At 45.1% G+C, this 26,575-nt stretch overlaps 2 protein-coding genes across 6 annotated transcripts in view; one reads left to right on the top strand and one right to left on the bottom strand.

Moving 5' to 3' along the window:
• kidins220a (kinase D-interacting substrate 220a) overlaps positions 1 to 16,839 on the top strand; it is a 46,079-nt gene extending 29,240 nt beyond the window's left edge. The window contains exons 24-33 of one of the 5 annotated variants that reach the window (XM_084380686.1): positions 3,718 to 3,896; positions 7,629 to 7,840; positions 8,398 to 8,514; positions 9,121 to 9,180; positions 10,861 to 10,893; positions 12,042 to 12,158; positions 12,310 to 12,408; positions 13,796 to 14,014; positions 14,691 to 14,912; positions 15,281 to 16,839. In XM_084380686.1, coding sequence (XP_084236812.1) covers positions 3,718 to 3,896; positions 7,629 to 7,840; positions 8,398 to 8,514; positions 9,121 to 9,180; positions 10,861 to 10,893; positions 12,042 to 12,158; positions 12,310 to 12,408; positions 13,796 to 14,014; positions 14,691 to 14,912; positions 15,281 to 16,186 — 2,164 coding nt within the window. In that variant the 3' untranslated portion in view covers positions 16,187 to 16,839. The remainder of the gene's footprint in view (positions 1 to 3,717; positions 3,897 to 7,628; positions 7,841 to 8,397; positions 8,515 to 9,120; positions 9,181 to 10,860; positions 10,894 to 12,041; positions 12,159 to 12,309; positions 12,409 to 13,795; positions 14,015 to 14,690; positions 14,913 to 15,280) is intronic. The other 4 variants (XM_084380683.1, XM_084380682.1, XM_084380684.1 and 1 more) reach the window with 4 other exon arrangements.
• A 1,162-nt stretch (positions 16,840 to 18,001) lies between these two features.
• Positions 18,002 to 20,508, bottom strand: id2a (inhibitor of DNA binding 2a). The gene is made up of 3 exons (XM_084380920.1): positions 20,051 to 20,508; positions 19,676 to 19,736; positions 18,002 to 18,726 (listed from the first exon to the last, which is right to left on the bottom strand). The coding sequence occupies exons 1-2, from the start codon at positions 20,402 to 20,404 to the stop codon at positions 19,680 to 19,682; spliced, it is 411 nt and encodes a 136-aa protein (XP_084237046.1). The 5' UTR covers positions 20,405 to 20,508; the 3' UTR covers positions 18,002 to 18,726; positions 19,676 to 19,679.
• Positions 20,509 to 26,575: the final 6,067 nt, after the last annotated feature.

Below are 26,575 nucleotides of genomic sequence, written 5' to 3'. Positions count from 1 at the left end.
AGAGTGGTTGGGCCTAAGCGCCTGTACTGCTGCAGCTATAAGCTGGGTCCTGTCAATGGACCCATTGTGCAGGAACGGCTGCCGGGATGCCTGACGGCCTTTATCTCGCGCGTCCTCAGTCTGCTTGAAAGTAGCACGCCGGTTTCCTTGGCACTCCAACCCAAGCATCCATCTTGTCATTTGGCAACTGATTGCCGATAAGAATGGCTTTGTTCATTTTGTCTGTCTCGTCTGTTCACTGTGATGATGACTAAGTCTGAAGTGATTTGTGTCAATTGCTTAATGCCAAGGCCAACAACTCATCATTAGTTAACTTCAAAGAGTGCCATTTGAAGTGGTTAAACCTCATTGACAAACTGCTGTTGTCATTTAATTGGTACTATTTGTTCTATAACACCATGCAGTTCAGCATGTTGGCCAGAATCACTCTGATGGATTATCAGCTGTCACTTCATCAGTATTCCAGTAATTCTGTCTTCCTTTTTGCTTTTCTATGATTCTCCTTATCGACCATCCACTGATTGGTGCAAAGTGTGAGCCCCACTTTGCGTCTGGCCAGCCCTTCCTGCAGACATGTCTGAGCAGTCAGCGGGGAGCGTCAGGAATGGACCTCTGACTCTCTCTTTTCTTCTTTCCATCTGTCTGGGTGTAACTCGGTGATGGATGTCCTTGAATTGTTCTTATCACCAGCTCCTGGTTGTCTTTGGAAGACACAGCTGTTTGTGCTCCTGCATGTTTGCAGTGCATGACAGCAGGCCAGAGCAAACACGCAGGTCAGGAAAATAGAGATGCTATTGTTGTCAGGGCGATGTACATGAAGGATGTATTTGTATGTAACCCTTGTGTCAGATTTAGTTCCTCTTCTCTTACTTGCAGTTATATTAAAGGCTATTTAGGCTATGATAAATGTATGAGATAAAGAACCGGAAGTAGCCAAAAGTGTCTGATATCACTGCAACATGATATGGTTGAGTTAGACTTTAGTTGTTATTGTCCATTCTCAGTTTTGGCACAGGGCAACCAAAGTGTGTTATGTTAGATGGTCCTATAAAAAGACTGCAGATTCCTTAGAAAGTCTTTGGAGGTTGTTCTCTATATAGCAAAAGGAAGTGCCCTGTGTGTGTGTGTGTATTTGTGCGTGTGTGAGTCACTGGCTCCTGTTGGTCTGTCTCTGCAGACCCACAAATAAACAGCAGTAAGCCAGCTGGAAATGGGGAAAAGCACAGGCTTCTCTCAGTCTGCATACGGGTTAATACAGTTCATGGGAAAAGGAACCAAACACCCACACGAACTGTACATGTACTCGCACACAACGCGCTCCACCCTTCATCTGTGCCTTTGAATTTCTCCATCCTCACTGCACAGGTGTATGCAGTCATGACTGTTTTTTTTGGTCATCGTTTGAATCGGCACCGGCGCCGTTGCTGTTTATGTGTGTGTGTGTATGCAGGTAACATCTGTGCCTTCAGAGGTCCAACTCATCCTCCCGAGCAGAGGTCACATGAGCGAGGTTCATCAGTGTGCCAACATGGAGCTTCCTTGACCTTTTGGGTCTTGTTAAAGGTTCTAATGGAAGGAAGACTGAGAGGGCTTTGTCCACTGGAGCCCAGCTGTGTCTCTGTGTCCTCCCTGCTCACAGTCCATACTCTCTCCTTTCAGTCGATGTGTGTCTGTACTGGCAGACGTCGGGTGGAGACAGTGGGGTCGGGTGACCCACCTGGGCTGGTCTGTGGGGAAGTGAATCTCTGTAGGAGGATAAAACAGGATTAAGGAGAGGTGTATGACTGGAGCACAATGCAAACATAAAGATTTGTATAGATTACAGTTCTTCTCTCCCTAAAAATTACTAGTAATTTGAATGGAGTTTGGCACAAGAGCAAACTCAAGCTTTCTAGTGAAACTCTATGGTAAAATGTTAAATCTTCACTTACTATTTTTTTTACTTCCTAGCATGTCTCTCTAGGACACCTCCATCCCTGTGTTTCTTGCCAGACTTTTACATTTGGTTAGAGACATCCTGTAACCACAAGGTCACAGGTTTGAGCCCTGCAACAGCAGATGTGTCCATCACCAGCCATCTGTCCTGTCAAAATGCCCTTGAACAGAAGACTGGACTCCTACCTGTTCACTCACTGTAAGCAGTCTGGACAGGAATATCAGCTAAAAGCCAAAAATGGAAATGATGTAACCCGTAGTGCAGTTATGCTTCTAAGGTCTTGTTTTTTCGTCCACCCATCACTGAGGTATGAGAACCTCGTTGGATTGGGCTGACAGGGAGCATTTCGGCCAGTTTGCTAACTGGATTATCTTAGCTGATAGTTTGGATTATTAGCCAACAGTGTGCTGTGTTGAACCCTCGCCAGATGCTGACCTCACCCTGACTTAGCTAGCGTGCTGCAGCAACGGTACTAATCATCCAATCAAGTCACAGAAAGGCCGGCCTGTGTTCACTCTCAAAAACAGATCAGGCCCAGGGAAAAACCCAGCTCATCAGCCCGTGTTCTCAGCAGCACATACCAGTACACAGACTGGGTGATGCACGGGGAGGGAGGGCGAGCTGGGGTTGAACTGGAAGGAGGGAAGGTTGAGCAGGATGTAGGGAGAGAAAATGATGAAGGGTTCGGATGAGAAATGGAGGCAGAGATGAGAAAAATATCTGCTCCCTGCTGGAGTCTCCTCATTCATCTGATAAGAGCGGCACATTCTGGTGATGAATGGCCGGTGTCAGAAGTCACTCCGAGTTTCATCTTTTCACGTCTGAATGATGGGATTAACGAGATGTACCGATTGCTCTGGCTTGTTGGTGTTTGCTTTACTTGTATCCTCGGCCACATGTTACACTGTCCTTGATTAAACTGATATCTTTTTTTTTTTACCTTGTGCAGATGAATTGGATTTCCCACCTCATATCACTTCAGTGCTTCATGCTCAGTATTCATCATTTCAGAGATGATATTCACCCTGCTAAACTACTTTTTTTAACCCTTTGTTTATATCATGTGGTGCAAGAATTTGTGCAGTTTATTTTTTACTTTTTTGTGGTTTTCAACTGAACATAGTGTTTGTGGTTTTTAATCTGCGTTTCCTAACGTAATACGATGTTTTTTTTTCTGCAGTATAGATGGAAAAAAGCTATATCAAACAGTAACGGAACAATCTCCAAACATGGTGTTTACTTAGGGTCTGTGATAACAAACATCATGTTAACTGTGGCAGCGCATCATGATGCGCTTCCGTCTGCTGCTTGCTAAATTACCCTGATTGTCATCTTCTCAGGTTTCCTCCTCTGCTGAGAAAAGATAACATCCCTCACTCTATCTGTCCTCAAACATCCCCCCTTTCACTATCTTGCCTTCTCTAAATCCAGTTATCTCTCCGCTCTCATGATGATGATGACCGTTGCATATCTCTTCAATCTTAACAGTACCGCTTGCTATTTCCTCTTTTCTTTTTCTTTTTTTTTTCGTCAGAATGTGATGCTTTGTGTTTTCTACTGTGAAACTAGCAGTCAGAATTTAGCGTAAACTGACATGTTGACATATTCGTGTCATATGCCAATGAGATTGCACAATTTAGTGTGTTGAAATGAGCATTTCGACAGTAGAGAGACAGTAAAAAAGTTCCCTCAAGTAAGATTTTTTAAATAAACAATCATGTTAACCTACACTGCATCAACTCCTGCTAAGACCCCCTTCTCTTTTCCTTTTTCCACTGAAGAATCTCCAAGAGCATCCCCACCACTAAGGACGTGGAGCCGCTGCTGGAGATCGATGGAGACATCCGCAGCTTTGAGGTCTTCCTCTCCTCCAGGACTCCCGTCCTCACTGCCAGAGATGTGGAGATGTTCCTGCCCTGCACCGTCAACCTGGACCCCAAACTCAGGGAAATCATTGCAGGTATAGGGTGGGAATCTCTCTGATTCAGTGGGGTACGATCTTCGCTCATGCTTCGACATCCTCACCGAAACTCAAAAAGTAGCCTAGTTTAGAACATAAACACAATGCACATGTGTACATTTTTTAGGTTTGACCATCCAGCTGGTTCAGCCATAGGAAACGGACAGCCAGGTCTTTAAAAAAAAAAAAACAGCATAAAAAGTCTTAGTAAGGTGTTGGGCCGCTTTGAGCTGCCAGAACAGCTTCAGTGCACCTTGGCATAGATTCTTCATGACTCTGGGGCTCTGCTGCCGGGATTAACATTCTTCTTCCAGAAGACATTCCCTCATTTGGTGCTTTGATGATGGTGTTGGACAGTGCTGTCAGACCGTCAAACTTTCCCCGTGGCTGTTTTACTGGGTTGAGATCTGGTGACTGTGAAGACCACAGCATTTGAGCAGGGTTTATTGTTGACCTTGAAAACAGCAGTTTGATGAAACAAAAATCTGAAAACAAGCTCACAAAGTTTTTCAACCACATCTCATGACTGTACGTAGCGAATGGACTTGCTCAATTGTCATGGATATGGTTTGGCCGTTTTAGTGACAACAAAACAACAACTAAACCATCTTCATGACAGCACAGAGATGTGGTTTATAGCCTCAGAAACACCAAATAGGTTGGCCACTGCATATGACCCACAACATGTTTATTCTCATCAAACCAATGAGTGACCTGTCTTCAGAATATAAACATCTCTACACAATAGATTTTGGTTGTCATTTACTTGCAGTTACAGGGCTCTAGGGTGGGGCTGTTGTGGTAACACATGCACCCAAAAATCTGTCAAGTGCAACTAAACATTTTTATTGGTCACACTAGTGTCTCATCAGCATTATGACAAACATCTAGGTGTGTAGACAGTTGCCTTTCAACCATTATTGACCTATAAACAGATTTTCTGTAGATTACTTTTTCAGTGTATAGTTGGATTTAGGGTTTGTTTTTTATATACCCCAATAATATTTGAGGTTGATTTGTTTATTTGAAATGGTCAAACATCAGCACTTCATAACTTTATTTAAAGGTCCCAAATTGGTGTGAGAGCCACCCCTCCCCTCTCACTTCAGCCCCCACACGTCCCGCCCTCTCTACTTCCGCTGTTCACAGTAGCAGCAGGTGTTGCAAAGCACAGAGGAACCATCCCCTCAACACAGGAAATAATGGAATAAAGTTACCCTTATGTGGACCGTGTCAAGTGACGATGTAAGTCCATTAGACAAGTGAGAGGATGTGCACCTTGGCTATTATTTGCTTCAGTAACTACAGTACTGTAACAGTACTGTGTTCTGACTTATGCCACTTTTGGGGACAAACACCAGAGTCAAGGCCCCATTTGCATGAAAAATAGGTCTACCTAACCTTCAACACATCAAAAGTAGCCCAATTATGCGGGAAAACCGCAGACTTGGCAACCCTGGTGGCTGTGTCTATTTATAAATGGGGCGGTCCAGCGGTTCCGAGGGAGGGGGCTCACATGCACGCACGCGCAGCCAGACCGGTTATCCAAAACAAAAAACAGAAAAAGCTTGATAACAACACAGAGAGGGAGTGTGACGTCACTCACAAAGGTGCATTTATCTGCACCTTTATTCTGGTTTACAAAAATGTACATAATGTGGTAAAAAATGAAATTAAAATGTGTTATTGGGTGCGCCCAAATTATGGGCCGGTGCACCTAAATGAAAACGCTAGGTCACACCAGAGCATCCAGTGTAAATGTTAGTCTGGAGCCCATAGTTATAGCCTTGTTTATTTACATTTCGCATTACTGTTCGTTTATACCTCAAAAGTAGTCATTGACGTGCTTGACCAGATCGACTCTCGCCAAGTGGAGCTCCATAAACTGCAGTTTTACACCGCATAAATCTGATGAGTGTACTTAGACATCTTTAGTTTCCCCCTTATTCGAAAACCTCACATGCAGCAAAAACAGATAAGCAGATGTTACACGGCATCTCATTTCATGTGAGAGAGTAAACAACTATTTCTCTACAGGTTAGCGCGATGACGTAATTGTTCAGGCTTCATAATATGGAGCGTGTGCATACACGTGTTTTAGTGTATGTATGAATGAGAAAGAGGTTAATTGTACAGTTCTGTCTAAAGTACATGAAAGCGTTTTGTATACAATTGCATGGAGAGACAGAGAACTGTCCCTATGTGATGTGTTGAATTCATTGCCAGCTCATTTGGCAGTGACATTACTCATAACATTGTAGCAGGGTCTGCTCTAAAATCGCCCACTGCAGGGGCTCTCAGAAACCCACAGCTTGCTTCTCATTTCCACACAATCAAATGTCGAGCAGGTTTCCACTACAGCTCTGTGGGATCGGGACAATATTTTCGCTCGCCGTCACCAATCTGCCTCCAGTGCCGCACCGAATGTCACAGTTTGTAGCCGCGGTGACGTAATAGAGCATCGGTATTAAACTGTAAGCCAGTGTGGCGCTGTACTTTTGCTACCGTGCGTCAGCGTCCGTTTCAGCCTATACAGGAGTGTCAATGACGTCTAGTGTGAAGCTGCTGCATCATAGTGTTATGAGACCACAGAAGGCGCACACACAAAGTCTGTTCCATTGAGCCAAGGTTGAGTCATGGAGGGCGCAGCTGACCAAGCTCCGCAAGCAGACGTCCAGTCTGTAACTCCTGTCCGAAAAGTGTTTAGGTGTGTATCCACGAAACATGTGTCTATTTGTGTGTGCGCTCAAAAGTGTGTTGGTGTTTTTCATCGCCACATGTGTCTCCAGGGAGCGGAAGGTGACCAACGCTCCTGCCCAGTCATCCCGCTCCCTCCACTCCCTCCGCGGCCAGTCGGTACTTGGTGCCCAGTGTCCTGTGGCCAGCCAGTGGGCAGTGCTGTCAGTGATACCCGCCCATGAGCCTGACTCACATCATAAGGCCCCCATTGTGTTCGCAGGCTGGATTGGGTCTCACTCAGCGTGTCATTCAGCAGCCACTTGTATAACCAGGAGACATTCTGGTGCCTGCTTCTGTTTCTGCTTCTTACTTTCTTGCCAGCCACACAGAGCCACTCTGTTCTGTCTGCGGGCTTATTTAACTTTAATTTGAGAGGTTTTTTTTTTACCAAAGCTCCCTCCTCCGCTCTGACTCGACTCCTCTCGAATTGATTTATGTGAAAACAATTGTGGCAAAGTACTTATGCTGATTGTGTCTGATGGGTTCACATGGTCCGCTTTGTTTGTTTACATGGGTGAATTTATTTGTCAGGGACAGCAAGGGGCTCCATGTGCCAGAGCCGTCACGTGGCCGGCATATCATTTGGAAAAGGCAGAGTATCAGCGCGCCTGCTGGTTTATGAGCAAACGGACTGATAGAAAATCAAAGTGAGAATGGAATTCACAGTCGAAGGCCGTTGTAATTGTAACATCTGCGCCCGTTTTCTCTGCAGCATTTAGTTGTTTGTCTTCTGTTTTGGAGGAGGAGAATATGTTCAGGAACATCTTCTATTCCCTGTAGTGCTTCAAGAATCAAGGAATTTTGCACTCGTGTACGTCGATTGTTTGATATGTATTTTCTCTGTGGATTCACAACCGTCTCAACTCTCTTGAGATTATGAAATAAAGCTAAATTATTGATGCGTGGGTGGATCTGAAGGGTCTTTATAGTCATAGCCAAGACATGAGCATCAGCATCACAGATACACACTTGTCCTTTATTCTCCTCTCTTAGATGTGCGTGCGGCCAGGGAGCAGATGCACATGGGAGGAGTGACCTATCCCACGCTGCCCCTGCAAGAAGCATTGCCTCGTCCCCAGTCAGGTTACGGCCAGCACTCTGCCGCCTGCTCCCCGACGGGCTCCTTCGCCAGGCCCCTGCCTCCTCAGCCTCACAGTGCCTACTTCAGTGGGATGACTGGTCCTCAGCACCCCTTCTACAACCGGGTGAGAGTGGACAGGGTTCAGATTATCAGACTTCTACGGAGAGTCCGTCAGGTCTTTGTAATGATATAGAAAACTGTGATACTAAGTCATCCTCAGCAACCAACCACATTGTATTTAGTCTCTTTATTGATTTAGCCGGTCAGTCCTTACAAAGTCCCCACAAAAATATAATTGCAGCACTTTTGTTTTCACTCCCCTATTTCATGAGTTAAAGTTACACATTATTTCTCTCAAATTTTGAGCACCAATTTGTTTAAATCCATCAGTATTCACATTTTTGGTTGTCAACAAGCCATTTCTTGGCATTACGCTTAAATGAATGAATGATATAATGGGGACTCTAACTGATTGTGGTACTAAATTCCACCTGAGTAAATAGTGCAAATAACAGGTCTTCATAGGTACCACATGATCATTGTTTTTAAATAACTGGCACCTCACTTGACTGAGAAAGAACAAGCAAGTCAGCATTCTTGTTTTTGTGTGTCTGACCTCCCTCATATGATTTTCATTTTATTTTACCTCCTCTCCTCATTTCCTTTCTTTTACCCTCATAGCCTTATTTCCCCCATCATGTGTATCACCTGCCACGGCTTTACTCCCACCATGCCCCCTCATCCTCGCGTCCCTTCATTAAACCACCCGGTCAACTTAAGGACAACACCAGTGGACTTGTAAGTAAAGAAGCAGTGCTAGATCCATCAGGTCTCGCACTGGATGATTTTAGACGCAGGTATACTAGCTGTAGTCGTATTTATATGATGATTGATTGTGTGATTGAAGTGATTGAAAGTTATAACAGTGGATAAGTACATTTTTGCAGTTTCTCCCATATGAATTGCTCAGTGTTTCCTAGCAGCACCAGTGAAGAGATCTAGTTTTTATATTTACTGCTGCTTATAAATATAATTAAACTTTAATTATAGGGCTCATGATATAGTGCTGTTATATAACTCAGTGTTTAATATGCTATCAGGTCCATTGTGTCAAAGTCTGACCTTTGCTTTTTTAAACACTTCCTCCTCTCTTGCATACCTCTTTCCCCTAAGTCTCCCTTTCCATAATGTGATGTCATATGTTAAACATTTTACCTCCTGATGATTTTAACATCACCCTGGTTTCACTGCCCAACATCTGTCCAGCTGCTGACGCTGGTGGTTCTCAGTTTGTGTGCCCAAACCCAGAGTAAAACAGCGTCAGCGTATCCCATAAATCGAGTGGCAAAGACCTCAAGCCTTTCTCACTACACAACCCTTGTCTCTATTCTTTGCCCACGTCAGGATGTTATTGCAGAGGACAGCAGAGAGGGCCTCGCCTCCTGTCCCTCTGAACCCACCATGGTAACATTTAGTTACAGCTGTGGAGCGCTAGGGATATGCAAATAAGCAACTAGTCCTTCATTATCTGCCTGTTGACCTGATGCTTAAACCTCATATGTTATTTCTTGTGTTGCATGTGTAAAATGCACGCCTACTGTATATGTTTGACAGACTATTCATTTTGTTGCAGTAGGCGAGAAGACAAATATAGACTGTCACACTCGCTGCAGAATGCTTACAATAAATACTAAAGCTGCATCCGGTGTGACTTCTAACCATCAAGAGGTGTATTTGTCACAAATATCAGCGTATATATGTAAATATAACATGCTATATTACAGAAGCAATTCCTATTCTCTTATAAGTGGACATAAAAGTATTTTTTTGTCCACTTCAGGATTGCATGGAGTTGCTTTGACAAGAACTGAATCTCTCCACTCAGATATTCGTACATTTTTAGAGAAAGCAGCCACTATTAGAACAATTTGAAGATAACACTACTCAGGAGATTTCTGCTCCACAAAGCCACTTATCAGGGCACTGCCAGCACACATTTAAAGGAGCTGAATGAAAGATTTGAATGCAGATTACTGTGAAATGTTCCCTCGCCTCTCTGTCTGTATTTTTCTTTCTTCAACCTTTCACTTCGATCTACCTCCTTTCCTTTAAGCCCTCGTCGCTTTTTTAAACATTTTAACACCCTTTTATGTTCCTCACATCCTCTCTTGTGCTTTTGTTTCTTTTCCTCCCAAGTATAAATTTTCTCAGTTTCATCCCATTCTGACTCGTCTCTGTACATTAGCCCATCTTATCCCATTCATGGTTCACACTTGATCTCTTTGTGTAGCGTTCGCATGTGCCTGTATTTCCGCAAATCTGTGAATGTGGACGTGTGCGCACGCTCGCTCATTTGTGTGAGTCTTTAGGATGTGTAAGCGCGCCGAGCCCAGTGTAATTGCTTAGCTGATATAAGTGTGAGTATGGATTCCTCGGGCTGCCGGGATTATCATCAGAGCAACTGTTGGGGCTGGCAACACACACACACACACACACATGCACACACGCTGACAATGAGCCCAGCGCTGGTAGAGCTTATCTCCTTACCAAGACGCTTCCTCCCTCGCAGAGCTCTGTTTCCTCTTCCCCATCCTTCTGCCCAGCCCTGAGCTCAGCCCAGCTGTAATTACAGTCTTATCACACACACACACTGGGAGGGTTCACACAAACACACGCAGACATTGACGCTTTTCGCTCACGTTCTTAGAATACATGCTCTGCAGTCTGAATCAAGGAGTCGTATTCGAGGCCTTCCCCGAATCGGAACTTCTGCTTTCTCTCGAAGAGTGTGCGATGTCTCATTCTCTTACCGCGTCTTTCCGTCTCTGTCCTGTCTGCGAAGATTATGACTGTAAAAGCGTGCTGACTCCAGCGAAAAAACAAAATCTCCTCGTGTAATAATTCTGCTTCCAATAGCCTCTTCTTTTCCAGTCTGACGTGCGGCTGCTGTGAAGGAGTCTTCTCCTCCCCTGCTTTGAGACAGATAAATGTCTGTCTGCTCTGTTGTCAATGTTGGAGTGTCTCTCTGCTTGTCTGTCCTTCCTTTTTTCACAGGTACGGTCCTGGCTCCATAATGTTACACGTGTCTGTGTGTATTTTGTCTGACTATCTGTCCGTCTGCCTCTTTTTGTCTCCTTTATCAAGCATTTAAAGTCGCTGCCTTACAAATTAAAGCAGGTACACCTTTGGTTTCATGGCTACTTTCATCCCAGCATCCAAGCCTTTTACTCCATCTTCCCACGTATTTCTACCTCATTTCTAACGCACTGGTTCGACTCTACCAAGCATGCTGTAGAAGGAGATAATATAGACTCATCACTTAGAAGTAAATGCAACAACTCCACGTCCTGTAGTAGTTCAGTAGATTCACTAACATAGCTTCATTTAAGAGCAAAGCCTCTGCTGTGTGGACATGGAGAGTTGCTAAAGTCCCCGAGTAGCCGGTCTTCATCCTCATGCCCACCACTACAGGAAGTTGGCACCTACTATTGTGTACTGTATTGTATGAGCTGCTTGTGTTTTTGTGTTTAACAAGCACTCACAGTCCAACTAAGCTCTGCTCCTCTCTCCCTCGAAACCAGAAACAAAGCCGCGGGGCTTAGTCTGAAGCCACGTCTTAATAGTGTTAATAGCCCGAGAGAGAGAGCAGAGATGGCGAGGAAGGGCGGGAGGAAGGAGGAGGAAGAGATAGGGGACAGAGAGCGATGGAAAAGAGAGTCAGTGCAGGAGGCTTAGAGGGAAGGAATGTGAGAGGAAGGAAGGAAGGAAGGATGGGAGGAAAGGAAGGAGGGAGAGGGGTGAGTGAAGAAACGGAGGGGGATGGTGGAGTAGGTTTGTTTAGTTTTTGTGCCAGCGGGCGGCTGAGTGTGAGGCCTTCGACAGCATCAATAGGCCACTGGTATTAGTCACATCAGGCCTCGGAGCTGCTTCAGTGTGGCTCGACTCGACGCAGACTTGCAGGCTCCATCCCCTAAGTGTCGCGCACACACTTTACCCACTTATATATACACAGGGAAAAAGAATAAGAGCAGGTAACAGTGTATTTGGATAGGTTGGCAGCTTTGTTTACTTTTACACTTACACTGTGTGACTGATGGAGAGAATTACTGTGTGGGATTGTGGTTTTGCACCTCTGTGCGCCTCACAGTAACAAGCCTGCACGTCTCTTTGCCAGGAATCGTTGCTCGTTTTGCCCTAATCAGTGTGTTAGGAGTGATGAGATGGTCTAACAGAGTGCGAGTTTGCCCCGGTAACCTTAACTCACAAAAACACTCTGTACTAGTTGCTTATATTCTAACATTACGTGTGTGTTAATGTGTGTGTAGGTCCCTCCTGCGGTCCTGCTCAGCTCCATGAACACAGATGCAGTGTGTGAGCGCGTCAAACAGATAGATGGAATCGACCACAGCATGCTGCCACAGTACACCTCCACCATCAAGAAGGTGCGTTTGAGAATGACGGTCAGAGTTTGATCTGTGTTTTCTATGTGCAGGTTATTTTCCTCATGCAGTTACTTCTGTGCCTCCTACCCATTTGTTTGAATTGTCTTGTAGGCCTGAACAAACCAGTCAGTGTCTTCCCTCTCCATTGCAGGCGAACATAAATGGTCGAGTGCTGTCGCAGTGCAACCTGGACGAGCTGAAGAAAGAGATGGAGATGAACTTTGGCGACTGGCAGCTCTTCAGGGGAACGGTGGGACTGAATTTCTCTTGTGGATAGAGATGTAACTAACCATTAGTTTCATTATCGGTCAATCTGGAAATTATTTTCACAATTAATACTCTAACCCATTAAGACCTAGACGCCCATTAAAAATGCAGTCTCAAACCTAAGGCATTGTTTGAAAACACCTCCTAAAACCTGAGGGTTTTCTGAAACTTGGAAAAAAACAAAAACATTTAAGAGCTTAAGACTTTGGCTTTAATTGGAAATTGTTTCCTTTGTTCTAATGCTCATAAAAAAAAATCACAATGCATTTCCTCAGTCACATGTCTTAAAAGTTACAACATCATCCAATACACGCTCACGTCACACTCGGTCCTTTCTTCTTGTGTCAAGCCAACTGTCCAAAATCCAAATTCTCTTCATTTACTATCATAAGTAAAGCCTCCCATAGGAAAAGCAGCAAATCTTTACATTTAAGAAGCTGGAACCAGCGAATGTTTGACATTTTTGTTTGTTTAAGTTAAATAGTTAGCCACTAATTTCTTTCAATCAGCAAAATCGGAAATTGATAAATTGTTGCAGCTCTGTTTATGGAGCGTCTTTACTTGCCTCCCAGCCTGGTTTAATATTGTTAGCATCATGCGTGTAATATATAATTTTATGAACCGAAAGGAAGAAGATTTTTGCTCTGAAGAAGTGATCCTTCAGTAGACATAAATGATTAAGAGACATCTTTCCAACAATAACAACAAGTCTGTAAAGGTCTGTAATAGATTTACCATCACATTCTCCTCACTCTGTGATACTTTGCAGACACTCAGCCCTGCCAGCGCCCTCCTGTTGATATCTTTCATCTCTTGTTTATTCCAAAAAGAAGCAAGGCAGCATTTCATAATACGACATCTTGTGCCGCAGCTGAGACATTGGGATGGAGATTTTATAATCCGTATTACGAGAAGGGCGAGAGTCAGTCAGCCAGGAGTCCAGTCGGCTGAGCCGGGGCTGAAATCACTAACACATGTAGCCGGCTCCACTTCATCAGATGTCAGTCTGTGCTCTTAATACCAAACCAGAGCCCTGGATTGGTCGTGTTTTACAGGAGACCCAATGCCGGAGCAGCAGGAAAGAGCAGTGGCCTTAAAGCTCCGTGTACTAACCAGTGTTGTGTTGCCAGAATGCAGCCAGCACAGACATCTGGTTCAAGATGGCTGACTGATATTTGGATGAAGGGAGGTTATTGTTGGGGTGGAGTGGACAGCTGAATTGCTCTACTTAAGAAGCAGCTCACCCTCACAAGCACATGTTTCAGTCGTTCCTATCGTGCTCGTTTTGTTTGTCACATGCCTCAAAAAACACGTTTCCATTAAACAAACGTCAGAACCACTTCTGAAATATTGTGACATTTTTTTCCCAGGTGATGGAACAACGTCACGCTGAAAGCCAGGCTCTGATTCAGGACGAGTCCCGAGCCGCTAGCGAGCAGGGCAGCAGCGTGCACCACGGGGAGCCCAGCAGACTCTCGGGGGGAGCCCAGCATGAGGCGGCGGCCTTCAGCCTCAACCTCAGCTTCGAGGAGCTGAGCGGAGCGGGGCTGGAGGAGCCTCAGAGACACAGCAACAACTCACAGTGGCCGGTCAGTGTTCCTCTTAACGGCTCAGTGTAAATATACCACAGGAGTTTGTATCACACTCACCCATACACACATGCAAAGTTGGTGTAAGCATACTTGTGAGCATGTAACACTCACAAATAGGATCGCAAGGTCACACACCCGAAACTGTCGCATGGCCACGAGTCCTCTGCAGCTGAGACAGTGTGCTGGTGACCTCAGTGGTTGCACGTTGATGTGGTTTTGAGTGGAAAAGAGCACAGCAGAGGAAGCTTATGGTGCTCTTGAACATGGCAGAAATAAAAATACACACACATACACACACTGCAGCGCACAGAAAGGTGTCAAGGGGCCCCTGTTTGTTATTTTCACCTTCCCTATTCCCAATTTGCAAAATCTCTGAGACACGAGCAAACACTCACACGTAGACAGCTGGCTCTGCTGCTATTTTATATGATCTCACTTTGTGATCTTTTTCAAATTCAAATCATCCGACACTGAAAACACACCACGGCTTTCGTTGTCACTCCGCCTGCTGTCTTTGCCAGTAACTTTATCACTGTATCCAATTCTCACATTTTGATTAATTCATCGGTTACTAATGTAATTTTAGCATTTTTAAGCGCTGTTGTAAGTGCCACGTTTTTCTATTTATTATATTTATAACTTAAATATGTTGCTCGACAAACTACTTTCTCAGGTGGCAAATCACCGCACCGCAAGCATGTCCAGCCTCAACTCTCAGGAATCCTCCAATGACATCTGCAAGCTGACAGACAAGCAGCAGGCTGAGTATCGTGATGCCTACAGGGAGTACATCGCTCAGATGGCCCAGCTGGAGATGTCCGGCGGTGGGGGGGAGAGGCCCGTGCAGCCCCACCCTGGACAATTCCTCCAGGCTGCCAGCTCAGAGGACAAAGGGGTGGGTGGACAGTCACAAGTACACTGTTGAGTTTTTGTCACCGCATCACTGACAGTATAAAAACCTTGTGGTAACTGTTGTCATTAACTTGTGTAGATGTAGTTTCTGAGTTTGTGTTGTGTTCTTCCTAAACTTGTGTTTTAAAAAAAATCATTTCTCTGGCCTGTGCAACAGCAACAATCTTATTCTGGGCTGGGAAAAAGGAGATCACTGCTTCTTGTGTTTCCTAATTATTAGCTTATACGCTTTGTTTCTCTTGGCACATAAAGGACAGACTGGAATCTCCTCTTCAGAGGCCTCTCAGCCAATAACACAGGATACTGTATATTTTCCTGTTCTTCTCATTGAAACCTCTTCCCTCTCCTCAGGCCAAGGAAGGAGCTGACCAAGACGGCCGCAAGTCCTTCACCAAGAGAGGCTCCAAGGCTGCTGATGCACCAGACTTCCCCTCAGGGACCGATGCCCAGCTCCTAGACCCTATCAGTGAAGAGGATGAGAAGCTGGACCACAGCTCATCCTCCAGGACTCCAGGCACCAGGAAGAAGGGAGCCGGGGCATTATACCACAAGCTGCCCAACGATGACGACTCCAGCCCAGAAGAAGCCGAGACCACCACACCTCTCCTCCACCGAGAGGCTTCTGGTCTGCCCTCCCACAGAGGCTCCCAGCCCAGTGGGCCGCTGACCAAGCCTGGCTTCCTCGCCGAAATCGCCCTGGATAAGAAGGACTCGTCCGACTCAGGGATGCGCTCCAGCGACAGCTCCTCGGACCGCTCCCTGGAGGAGGCTGAAGGAGACGCTGACGGAGAGAGAGGAGCAGTGAAGCCCAGCCTGATTGAGCTGGAGCTGGAAGGCCTGGTGAAGAAGAGAGGCCTCCTGCCCAGCAGCCTGAGCGGCCTGCAGGACGCCACCGTGGCCCGCATGTCCATCTGCTCCGAGGCTCCGTCCGAGGCCAGCCTCATGGCCAGCAGTCCAGACGAGGGGTGGCCGTCCAGCGGGGTCAGCAACCTCAACCGCACGGACAGCAACAGCACCCTCAACAACAACACAAACGACACCACCTCCAACAACACTAACACCAACAACAGCCGCCAGCAGCTGGCTAACATCACAGGCACAGAGTCCACCACCTCCTCCTCCAGCGTCGACGGCTCGCCAGCTGTCATCATCGTCCCCGGCAGCAGCGGCAGCACTGCCAACACCACGGCTGCCACCATCCACAACCAGAACCTGCGCACCATCAGCCTGGGAGATGAGAGGGAGAGCGTCCTCTGAGAAGCTGCCCGTCGTTCAGAGAAGGGTCACGTAGACTGTCGTTCTTGATGTTGTCTGTGTTTTGGCGTGAGTAGAGTAGATGACTATGTTCAACTGTTAGAAAGTGTTGCTGTGAATCAAAAGTACTGAATTTGAAAGCTTTGATTAGTTGGGTCGTTAGAATAAAAACCACCAACTCCAAAGACAACATTCCTGATTAAATTAGGGATGAAGTCGCTTTTCCAAAGCCTTTTACTCGTGTGTACGTGTGATTTCTTCTCTCATGTGAATGTGGTGCTGTGATGAAAATGGCGTGTTTAGTGATGAAATGTTACAAAATGAAATGTAGCCAGGACTGAAAAAAAAAAGCTCAGAGTTACTGAGGATTTTTGCCTGTTAAGTGTTAAGTACTGTGCCGTGTTCGATGGTTAGAACGTTTAAAACATAGACGGTGACGTAGACGGTGTGTTTTTGGCTGTTTCTGTGATAGAAGATTGAAAATGTTCTTGCACTAGTCTCCAAAGTGATGATTGTGTTTTTCCAAAGATCTTCGTGAAATGGTGTTTTGTGAACCAATAAACATTTTCTGCTCTGCGGTACCCTTGAAATGAATCTCATGTTTTCTCTTTTGCACTTGGATTTGGCTTGTAAATAAACCAGAATATTTAATCGGAGAGTCCTCTCTTCAGCAATTTAATATTTTATCTAACACAGTCTGTGGTGGGAAAGCGAGGGTGTCACTGACAGGATTTATTTTGGCCGATAGATGGCGCACTCTCCATACAAACGTGCTGCTGTCACGGACACTCTGCCTGTCAGTGTTTTTAACTACTGAGGGGGACAACTTCAGCTCTGACACTCTTGTGGAGGTTTCTGAGGTAGAACTGGATTCACAGTTTTCAAATCAGGTTCAGAGCGCTCACACAAAGATCCTATAAAGTGGTGTATGGGGGTAGAATCATCAAATGTGGCTCCATAGCATAGAAAATAAGTATTATAGAGAAGATGATTGACAGCAGGGTTTACACTACATGATGTGACCCAATAGCTCATTAGACGCCCCCTGCCTTCCATACCATCATCTGACACCACCTTTACAGGACAGTACATTCTGTCTAATAATAATAAAATAATAATTCAAGGCATTTCAGAGCAGTTAACTTGTGGCTGAATTATCCAACCATCGCCATACTGTCACTGCTTCATTTCATCTGGCTGATAAAGACAAACATAGGACACCAGTGTAATCTGCTACATTTTTTTAAAGTGTATATAAGGTAAACTTTAAGAATAATAGGATGCAACACAACCCCAACACAGTGACTGTTCAAAAAAAAAAGAAATAAAGAAGGAGTTGCTGCTCCAGTGAGGTGATGATCAGTAACGCACAACCGGCCCAGTTTCACCTAAAAGTTAAATTTCCATAATTGCCTACTTTTTGTTCTAAAAACAGCCTACAGCCCGCTGCTTTAATGGCTCAGGCTGTCACGCTGAACCATTTAATCCTATTTACTTTACATAGCATGTGAGAAAGTAAAAGTGCAGTCAGTGCGCCCTAAATAAGCTTTTTATGCAACCGTGCGCCTCCAGGTCGTGTTTGCCTCTGGGAAGTGTTGACGCTGTGTTTTGGATCATTATAGGTCACACAGGGCAGGTCTGATAAGGACACTTTGTTGTGGGATTTGTTTTTCTGAAGTGCGTCAGATGTTCAGTGTACACACAGCGCTGTCACGTCTGGACGCACAGCTGGGGGACTGGTTTTACGCACTGGTTTTGAAACCAACACTGGAGTTCTCACCCTTTCCCACCCAACCCCAAAATGAAACATGTTCCAACTTGCGTTTTTGATTTATTTTTGTATAAAAAAGGTACAATTTACATTACTTTTATAAAAAGTTTCAGCATAATTAAGTACAACATTACACTTTTGCAGAAGTTTCAAATTCCTGCAACTATACAAGATAAACTCCCGATAAGAGTTCACACGGTTCATTCTTTCATTTTAACTTTTTTCTTTTTTTCTTTTTTAAACAACGTCCAGTCCTTCATGTGCCAACAATTCTGACAAGACAAGACTAAACTTTTTACAGTAACTAACCAAGTTGTCTTTTCTATTCACGTTCCCACCTCCGCAAAAAAAGCGAAGACTTCAACAAGGAGGAGAGGGGGGACAAGAGGGGGGAGAGAGGGGGTGGAAATAATCCTTGTGACAATAATCTCGTTTTTCCTCCCACTGTCGGGAATATAAAGCGCCTTCCATTTTCCAGAAAGGACCCACAAATAATAATAAAAAAAGTCTTAAGTTAAATAATAATGAAAGTGTCCAAACAGAAAACACATCACATAAGATTGTCCCATAATAAGCAAAAGTCTCTTGATTTCAGCGTCAGAAGAAAAAAAAAAAAAAAAAAAAAAGAAAAAAAAAATCCAGGCCTGGAGGACAGAGGGTTGGAGTTGGAGAGGAGGGGGAAAGTCCTGCTCCCCAGGTCCTGCGAGTGTGTGTGCGTGCGTGTGTGTACATGAGTGTGTGTGCGTGTGTGTTTTGCGTCTTGACCAAACACCTGCAAAAGATTGAGAAAGAGAGGCGTGTTTAGAAAATGCAAACAGGGCAGAGATCCGGACAGACTGGCGCCAGGGAGGAAGCCGCAGTTTTTAACATTTAACCAAACACTCCCAATACTAAGCAAACCCTGCGCTCCAGATGTACACACACACACACACACACACACACACACACACACACACACACACTCACACTGGGAGAGAGAGAGAGGGAGAGAGAAGGGGGGACTCACACACTCTCTCCCTCTCTCTCTCTCCCTCTCTCTCTCTCTCTCACACACACACTTTTCGCACAACTTCAGCCTACAATCTGGGGAAGAATCAGCGTAATTGCCGCTCAGCTGGCGCCTACCCACTTCTTGTACCAATTATGTGCAGACATCGTAGTAGCAGTAATCCAAACAGCCATTATTTTCCTGTTGCAGATGCTCTTCATTATAGACACAAGAGGGTATAATACAACCCTGACGACTGCTACTTATATACAGTAAAACCCACGCAGCCTGGAGCGAACATCTTCCATTTTTTATTCCACCAGCGAGAGGAGAATTATTCGATTCATCTGGGTCACCTTACTGACACACTCGCGTCCTAACGCAGCCCGTGGTGTTGGCTTTTTTTTTTAAAAAGGCTGACGGGGAATAATAAATAATAAGAAAAAAAATCTTATAGGATCAAATTTGGATTAAAAACTGCCCGCGCCCTCGTCATATCCGACGCCCCGGCTCTGCAGCGCATTCTCATGCAACAACAAAAAAAAGAAAAAACATATTGGGAGCATTACAGCGACGTGAGACGAGGAAGCACATTAGCGAGCGAACAAATGGGATTGGTGAATGGTAATTCTAGCTCCCATTCTGCTCCGGCAGACTGGGAGACAGGCTGTAAAGCAGGAGCCTGAAAGCCCTGGACAGAATGCAGCAGCAGACATGAGGACAGCCTACTTACCGCTTTAACGATGCAGAGTCCGGCTGTCATCTGTCATCAGCTCTGATGGCAACTCCGGGGACTGAAAACAAACAAACAAACAAACAGACCAAATGTTAATTCTTTTTACGCAGCATCCGATCGAGGTGTCGGCCGTTTCAAACACTGTTATGTAGGTCGGATATCTTCCTCATCTCATTCTGTACAAAGAGAGAGAGAAAAAAAAACATGCCATTTTCTTTTTTCTTTTTTTTTTTTTTTCTCCTCCAACAAGCCATTTTGTGCGAGTTACGCATAGGCTACAAAAAGGCGCACCGGCTATGCGCACAAAATAAAAAAAGGAATCCACCACACGACCGGGCTATCGTCTGGCTTGTTTAGCTACGGTGTAATTACCTGTAATGACAAGATGCTGATATCTGTGTTGAGGGTGGTCAGAGGGGTCCTGGACGGAGCCTGCCCCGGCCGCGCAGGGTGATGCAGGCTGGTTATTGCGACGCTGGAGTCCAGCGCGATCTGCAGGTCCAAAATGTAGTCGATTACATGCTGCAGGATTTCCATCTTGCTGACGTTCTTGTTCTGGGGGATGCTGGGCACCAGCTCCTTCAGCTTGGAGTAGCAGTCGTTCATGTTGTACAGCAGGCTGAGCGGGTCATCCACCGGGGTCTTGCTCCGAGAGATTCCCAAGGAGTGCTCTGATAAATTCGCGTTGTTTTTCCGGAAGGACCGCACGGGGCTTATTGCTTTCATTTTGTCTGTGTTTAAGTTAGGCGAGAGGGTTTGTGTGTGTCGGTATCTTGCTTCTTTTAAGTCCTGTTTTTGCCAGACGATCAGCGATCAGACTGGATTACCAAGCTGTCAGTGTGGTTTATATAGGCAGCAGGCTGGGCATGCGACACAGGCGGGTCCAACGCGCTAATTGGCCAGGGTCAGCCTGTCGGTCAACGCCTTCGAGCTCTCCCATTGGCTCCTCCCGCTCAAATCCCTCCCCTCCCCATCGCGTTACCAGTGGCAACGCATGTTGGAGGCGGGGCCCAGAGGGCGCTTCAGCTGCTCCGGTGGGCAATTTGGAAAATTAAGCCCTTACCTGTTTCTGATCAAGAAAATTAATGATTCGCATGGCTGTCAATTGACTATGGAAAAAGTGTGAGCACGCGCCAACACCTTTGCCTGCACGATTTACATCTGATTGAGCAGCTTTGTCTTGAAAAATAGAGCAGGAAATATGTGTTTAAACATTAAAAACACGCTCCAGTCAAAATAAAAATATAATTGCGAGACTTTATGTCTGATAACTTATCTCACAGACCAAACACGCACACACAAAGTGTCAGCCATCACTCATTCCTCTACACTTTTAAGTTGTCATGTGCGGTTTTGGAGGTGTGGAGCTGTGATGAAAGGTGCCAGATCAGGCGCGCCTGATGATTCCTAATTCACTCCAGCCCGGACCGGTGTGAAGGCAACTTTCTGTCTGACCGAGGGAGAAATGTTTGAACAGCTTCCACCAGGAAAATGGTCACACCAGCGACAATGCAGACACTTTTTACGCATGAGAATATAAAGCTTAGGGATCCTAGCTGAGCTGATAGATGTCCGAAATATGTGTTTCACTCATTTGGCGCACTTTAGGATCGTCTCTTTATTCACCGTTTCCAGCGCTTAAGTGTATCAAGTCTGATAAATCAAAAAAGAAACACATTAAGATGAGTGTACAGACTTTAATACTCAGTTTCCCCGGGTCTGCCTGCATCAAATATAACCATTTCTGTGTGCGCCAGATTCCACTTAACTAATGTGCACTTTTACCAAACGACGCGCCTGTCTCTGCGCGTCTATTCAAACGTGTCCCGTGCACCTCCGTGTTAATTGTCACCTGAGTCTGTTGTGTGTCAAAGTTCATTAAGTCGCGGCCTACAAATGTGCCTTTCATATTTGCGCACGTGAGGAGCTGATTAACTACTATTGACACTTTAATGTTTTCTGAATGAGCCATTTGTTTGTAGGAATTACACGCTTCATTCTTCAGCCGGAGGTGGGAGGCTGTTTGATGCCGCACTAACTAATTGCCCCCGGGGGCAGTTGTGGACTGTTGGGATGTGCTCGCTTTTTTTCCTTTTTTTTTTTTGTTGCTTTATGGATTAAATTTCCGCGATAAAATCAAATCAATGAATTTTTAAAGAGGCTGGGAGAGGGTGATTGTTAAACCACGGGACGCAGAAAGACTTGAGAGGGGAAGATTATGATTTTGATGTTTTTTTGGGGGGGAGGGAGGTTATTTTAATGACAATTCGGCTGAAAGACCAACAAGGAAATCCTAAAAGCCGAAGTAATCCTAATGGACCACAAGAGGAGTGCACGGTCTGCAGAGGCAGGTAGGATCTTTATGGAGAGCACAAGCGAGCTCTCCTTTGGATTACTGTGCGCAGAGACGCTGGAGAGACAGCAAAGTTGTTCAAGCCTTTAATAATCTATATAATGACCATTTCGCGCACGGAGTGTCAGTGAAATGTTTTGCAGTATTTCACAAAAAAAAAAAAAAAAAATCACCATCTGTGTGATTGTTCTATTCACCAGGCGCGGACACCTTCTCCTTCAGCTGTCTGACGCTCCTGTTTTTTTTAATTTTTTTTTATGCATCTCTAATATAATCTGGAGCTCCTGCAGTCTGTGTCCACATCTGGTGCAATCGGATTTTTCCATTTTCTCCCCGTCTTCCTTTCGCTGCCACAGCTGTGTACATTTCGCACGACACCCCTGACTGATGCCTGACAGGCAGGTGATGAAGTGGCGCAAGAGCACGTCGGTGCAAAGCCGAGCGAACCTCCTCCTCTTCCTCCAGCAGCGGCAGCAGCAGCGGCAGCCTCACCCCTGCCTCTCCTCTCCTCTCCTCTCCTCTCCTCTCTCTCTTCTTCCCTGTTTCTCCCTTCCTCCTCCTCTCCCCTCTCTCGCTCAGTCTTTGGAGCAGACTCTCTGGCGCCGGCGCCGTGACGTCACCCCATTCACAGCAGCCCTCGAGCCAGCCCTCGCGGCGCCGCTGAGGCGGTTTCCATGGAGATGGGGTTTCGGGGTTGTCAATCAGAGGGGGTACTCAGCTGATCGACCCGGGACCGAACCGGGCGCGTTCCGAACGCCTCGGACGGGTTTTATTTGGGTCGCTGCGGGTCTCTTCTTCGGTGGTGGCCGGCGTATTTACTCAGTAATCAGATACTTGTACTTTACTTGAGTATGTCCGTTTCATGACAGGTCTGCGTACAGTACAGAGGAAACTTTTTACCCAGTCATTCTCCAACAGACTGTCTCCTGTCACTTCACAGAACATGATCATCTTGTAAAATATAATGCACTGTTAAACACTGTTAAACTGAGCTCCACCTCCAACACTTTGTTGTACAACAGTAAACTTTTACAAAGGCCTACGCCATAATGCGTCAGTAATAGGAATCTATTAATAAAATATATGATAGACCTGGTGTGACATCCACAGGGGCCATTTTCTGCTTTATGAGCACTTTTGATATTTTAAGTGGAATAATGATTTAGTTAGGTAGAGGATCTGAATACTTCCTTTATTTATTACTGTCATAACCTTGACTTTATGGTGCCAATGTAAAGGCATCTTTTTTTTCGGGTTCGGGTATCAAAAAGAGTGTGTGAAGCTTTCAGACTGACAACAAATGTTAAAAATGTCACCAAGAACACTTAAAACTTGAGTTCAACCCAAGTTAATGTTACTTTTACTCAAGTTGTTTAGTCAGGGAGGACTTGATCTCTTTTGAGAGACGTTGCTATAGTTTAAAGGTGCACTATGTAGTTTTGGGGAGGTCATTTTCATCTTTTTAGTGCCTAAACAAACTGAATAAAACAAACTCTCATTTCACAACTGAATAAACAAACTGACCTAAAAGGACAACACAATGTCAAGCTGTTTTTACTTTGTTTATATTTGGCGGACCCTGCCACCTTTCCAGCTTCAAACAGCGTTCTGGGGACCTTATTTTCCTCTGAGAACAGCTTGTTTACTCGCTTACAGGAAAACATAAATATTTCTGAGTTTGTGTTTTTACCTCATTAATAAAAATTCTGACTCCATAGTGCCCCTTTAAACTACCCAACAGGGAGGCATGTTTCATACTCCAGATGTGGCAGCGTGATGACCAACCTCTGCTACATCTGACCCTGATAAAGCTAACGGATGAACGGTCATGTGAATCGCCTCGCACGCAGACGTCATGGGCGAGAGTTTTTGACCAAACAACCAAACTTTTCCCACGCAGCCCACGCACAAGCGGAGGACTAGTCGCTTTTGGATGTTTCTCCAAAGTTTCTCTTGCCCCCTCCGAGACTCAAAGGCATTCCTCAGTCGCAGCGAAGGTCACAAACCTATTAGTTTGGGTTCAGGAGATAAGGTTCGGAAAACAAAGCGGAGCTGCCAGCCGAGAGGAGTGCGCCCTGCAGCCCCGGCGTCGGACTGTCTGCGCTCCGGTCAACTTGTTGCTCCTCCGCCCTGCAGCTGCACTCAGGGGCCTACTCCTTCAATTAATATCAGGCGGATTTGAAACAATTAACCCGTTTTCGGAATTATTTGATTAAAGAAAATACCTATTATTTTTTGTTGACCTATCCTTAAGTTAAAAGGTCCCATCACAGCGGAGGGTAAAGACTTCCATCACAGAATGACAGCAAGTCAGCAAGTTAAACGACCAAACACTGCACACTTTGACTATTTGCGAACAATTTTCGGTCTGATACAAGTTAGAAGCAACGGCGACGATTAAAAAGCGCCTTAAAAAAAAGTCGCAAACACCGACGTCATCTAAAAGTAAAATATGATTTTTTTTTACTCAATTTAACCTCCCTGCCTTGATTTTCTCATCTTTTTTTCTTTCACCGTCCGCGTCCTTCGAAGTAAGTCAAACACCGCAAATAAGCGCCTGCTCTCCATCGTCCCGGAGAACAGAGAAGTCTCGCGCTCTCTCTCCTCTCCCTCTCCGGGGCTGCCACGCGCCTGTCGCGTGGAACAGTGTACACATCTGGTGGCGCGGGGACTCTTGTAGCAGCGTCGACCCTGCGGGGCGTGGTCTATAACACCCCCAAACAGGAGCCATGCGGGGAGCAAGGGGGGAATGTCATCTCAAACACTACTAGTGCCGCAACATCTGTCAAATACCCTCAAATTCACTGGTGCATCTTAAAACAGCCTGATTTTGCAAAAAAAAAGAAAAGAAAATCCATTATCTATTATTCATTATTATTATGAGGCTATCTTATGTCTTTAAAATGTCAGAGAATAGTGAAAAAAAAGAAGCATCTTCAGATTTCTTGTTTTATCCATCAATGGCTCCAAAACCCAAAGCTATTTAATTTACACTATTGTATACGACAAACACAAGTGGGAAACCCTCATATTTAAGAAGCACTAACTACAGAATTTAGGCATTTTTCCTTTAAAACTGACAAAAACCTCGACATTTTCCAGTGTTGTAAAGTATCACGTTGATTCATCCGTGCGAATAGCCCACAACTTGAGTTAAAGTATTAAAGTGTCTGATATGAAATGTACTTACGTATCAAAAGTATGAGTAAAAGTAAACTATTGATATATTTACATACATGTAAATGTGTGTTTTTTAACTCGTGACTAACGTTATCAAATAAATGTAGTGTAGTAATTTGCCTCCAAGATGTAGAATTAAGTCGCAGAAAATAGAAATATTCAAGTAAAGTACAATTAGACAGAAAAGTACAGTACTTGAGTAAACATAAACTTGTTGATGAAGGTTCTCAGTCATCCAGGTCGTGGTAATTCTAAGTGCTGTATCATAGGCAACTGGACTTGTTTCAGTTTCATTAAGAGGTGTTTCACCTCTCATACACATTGTCAACGACCCACAAGTGGCCCTAAAGACTCTGAAACTCAGAGCTCACACGTGTCCTAAACGACTCTGTAGGGACACTCCCAGACAGAGTTTAAGAGCCTTCAAACTCCCCTCCAGTTAGTTAGAACTGAAGAAGCCTTTTGGATGAGAGGTGAAACGTCTTCAAGAAACTGAAACACGTCCAGTTGCCTACGATACAGCACTTTGAATAGATATAAATTCAGCATTCGATCCGAAAAGTTACTAGTAACTAAAGTTATTGGAGTAAAAGTACAATATTTGCCTCTGAATTGTAGTGGAGTGGAAGTAGGAACTAGCAGAAAATGGAAATACAGGAGGTACAATTAATGCAGGTTGTACTTAATTACACTACCCCCAGTAAATGTACTTTGTTGCATGCCATCGCTGATATTCAAATCAAAATCAATCAAAATATGACAAAACAAAGTTCAACATATAAGTGTGCAACAATCCCACATTTAGCAAGAGTTCATCTTTTACGAATTCTTTTTCTTCATTCTCTTTCTAGAAAATGAAAACTAATGCACCCAGGTGGAGAGTAACTCTGATTGAACCCATCTTTGGCCTTGACTAAAACACATCTGCTCTGTCCTCCTCTCTGTCCACCTCCTGCCTCTTCAGTCTCTCCTGTGGTCCAGATGGGACTCTCTCTGCTCTCTGAGCAACAGCCATCGAGGCCTGGCTCTATTGTAACGTGAGAGGCTGCAGCAGGCACACGGGCAGGCAGGAAGCTTTGGGAGAGATGGATGGATGGATGGATGGATGGATGGGTGGGAGTGATGAGGTGGCCAGATTGGACTGGGAGACAAAGGCACCATGGCTGCCCGAGTGGCTTCCAGGCTGGTCGTGGAGTGGCCACTCCAAGCCTCCCTGGAGGCCGGCCCTCCCCTGCCCTGCACACACCACTCCTCCACCACACACAGCTGGCTGCAGGAGATGTGACAGGAGGTAGATGATGGAGGTGGACAGCTGAGGCTTTGAATTATATATTATGCCATACCTTGTTACTATAGAACTCGAG

This window comes from Pagrus pagrus, assembly GCF_965226575.1.
Source record: "Pagrus pagrus genome assembly, chromosome: 18".
Classification (NCBI taxonomy): domain Eukaryota; kingdom Metazoa; phylum Chordata; class Actinopteri; order Spariformes; family Sparidae; genus Pagrus; species Pagrus pagrus.
Note: the sequence above shows the minus strand (reverse complement) of the source record. Positions and strands in the feature narration are given on the sequence as shown.

Bases quoted from the DNA above. Each gene is read 5' to 3' on its own strand.
- id2a (XM_084380920.1), bottom strand. From the start codon at position 20,404: ATGAAAGCAATAAGCCCCGTGCGGTCCTTCCGGAAAAACAACGCGAAT. The intron at 19,737-20,050 runs GTAATTACACCG...GTTTGTTTTCAG, and splicing joins TCAGCATCTTGTCATTACAG to TCCCCGGAGTTGCCATCAGA.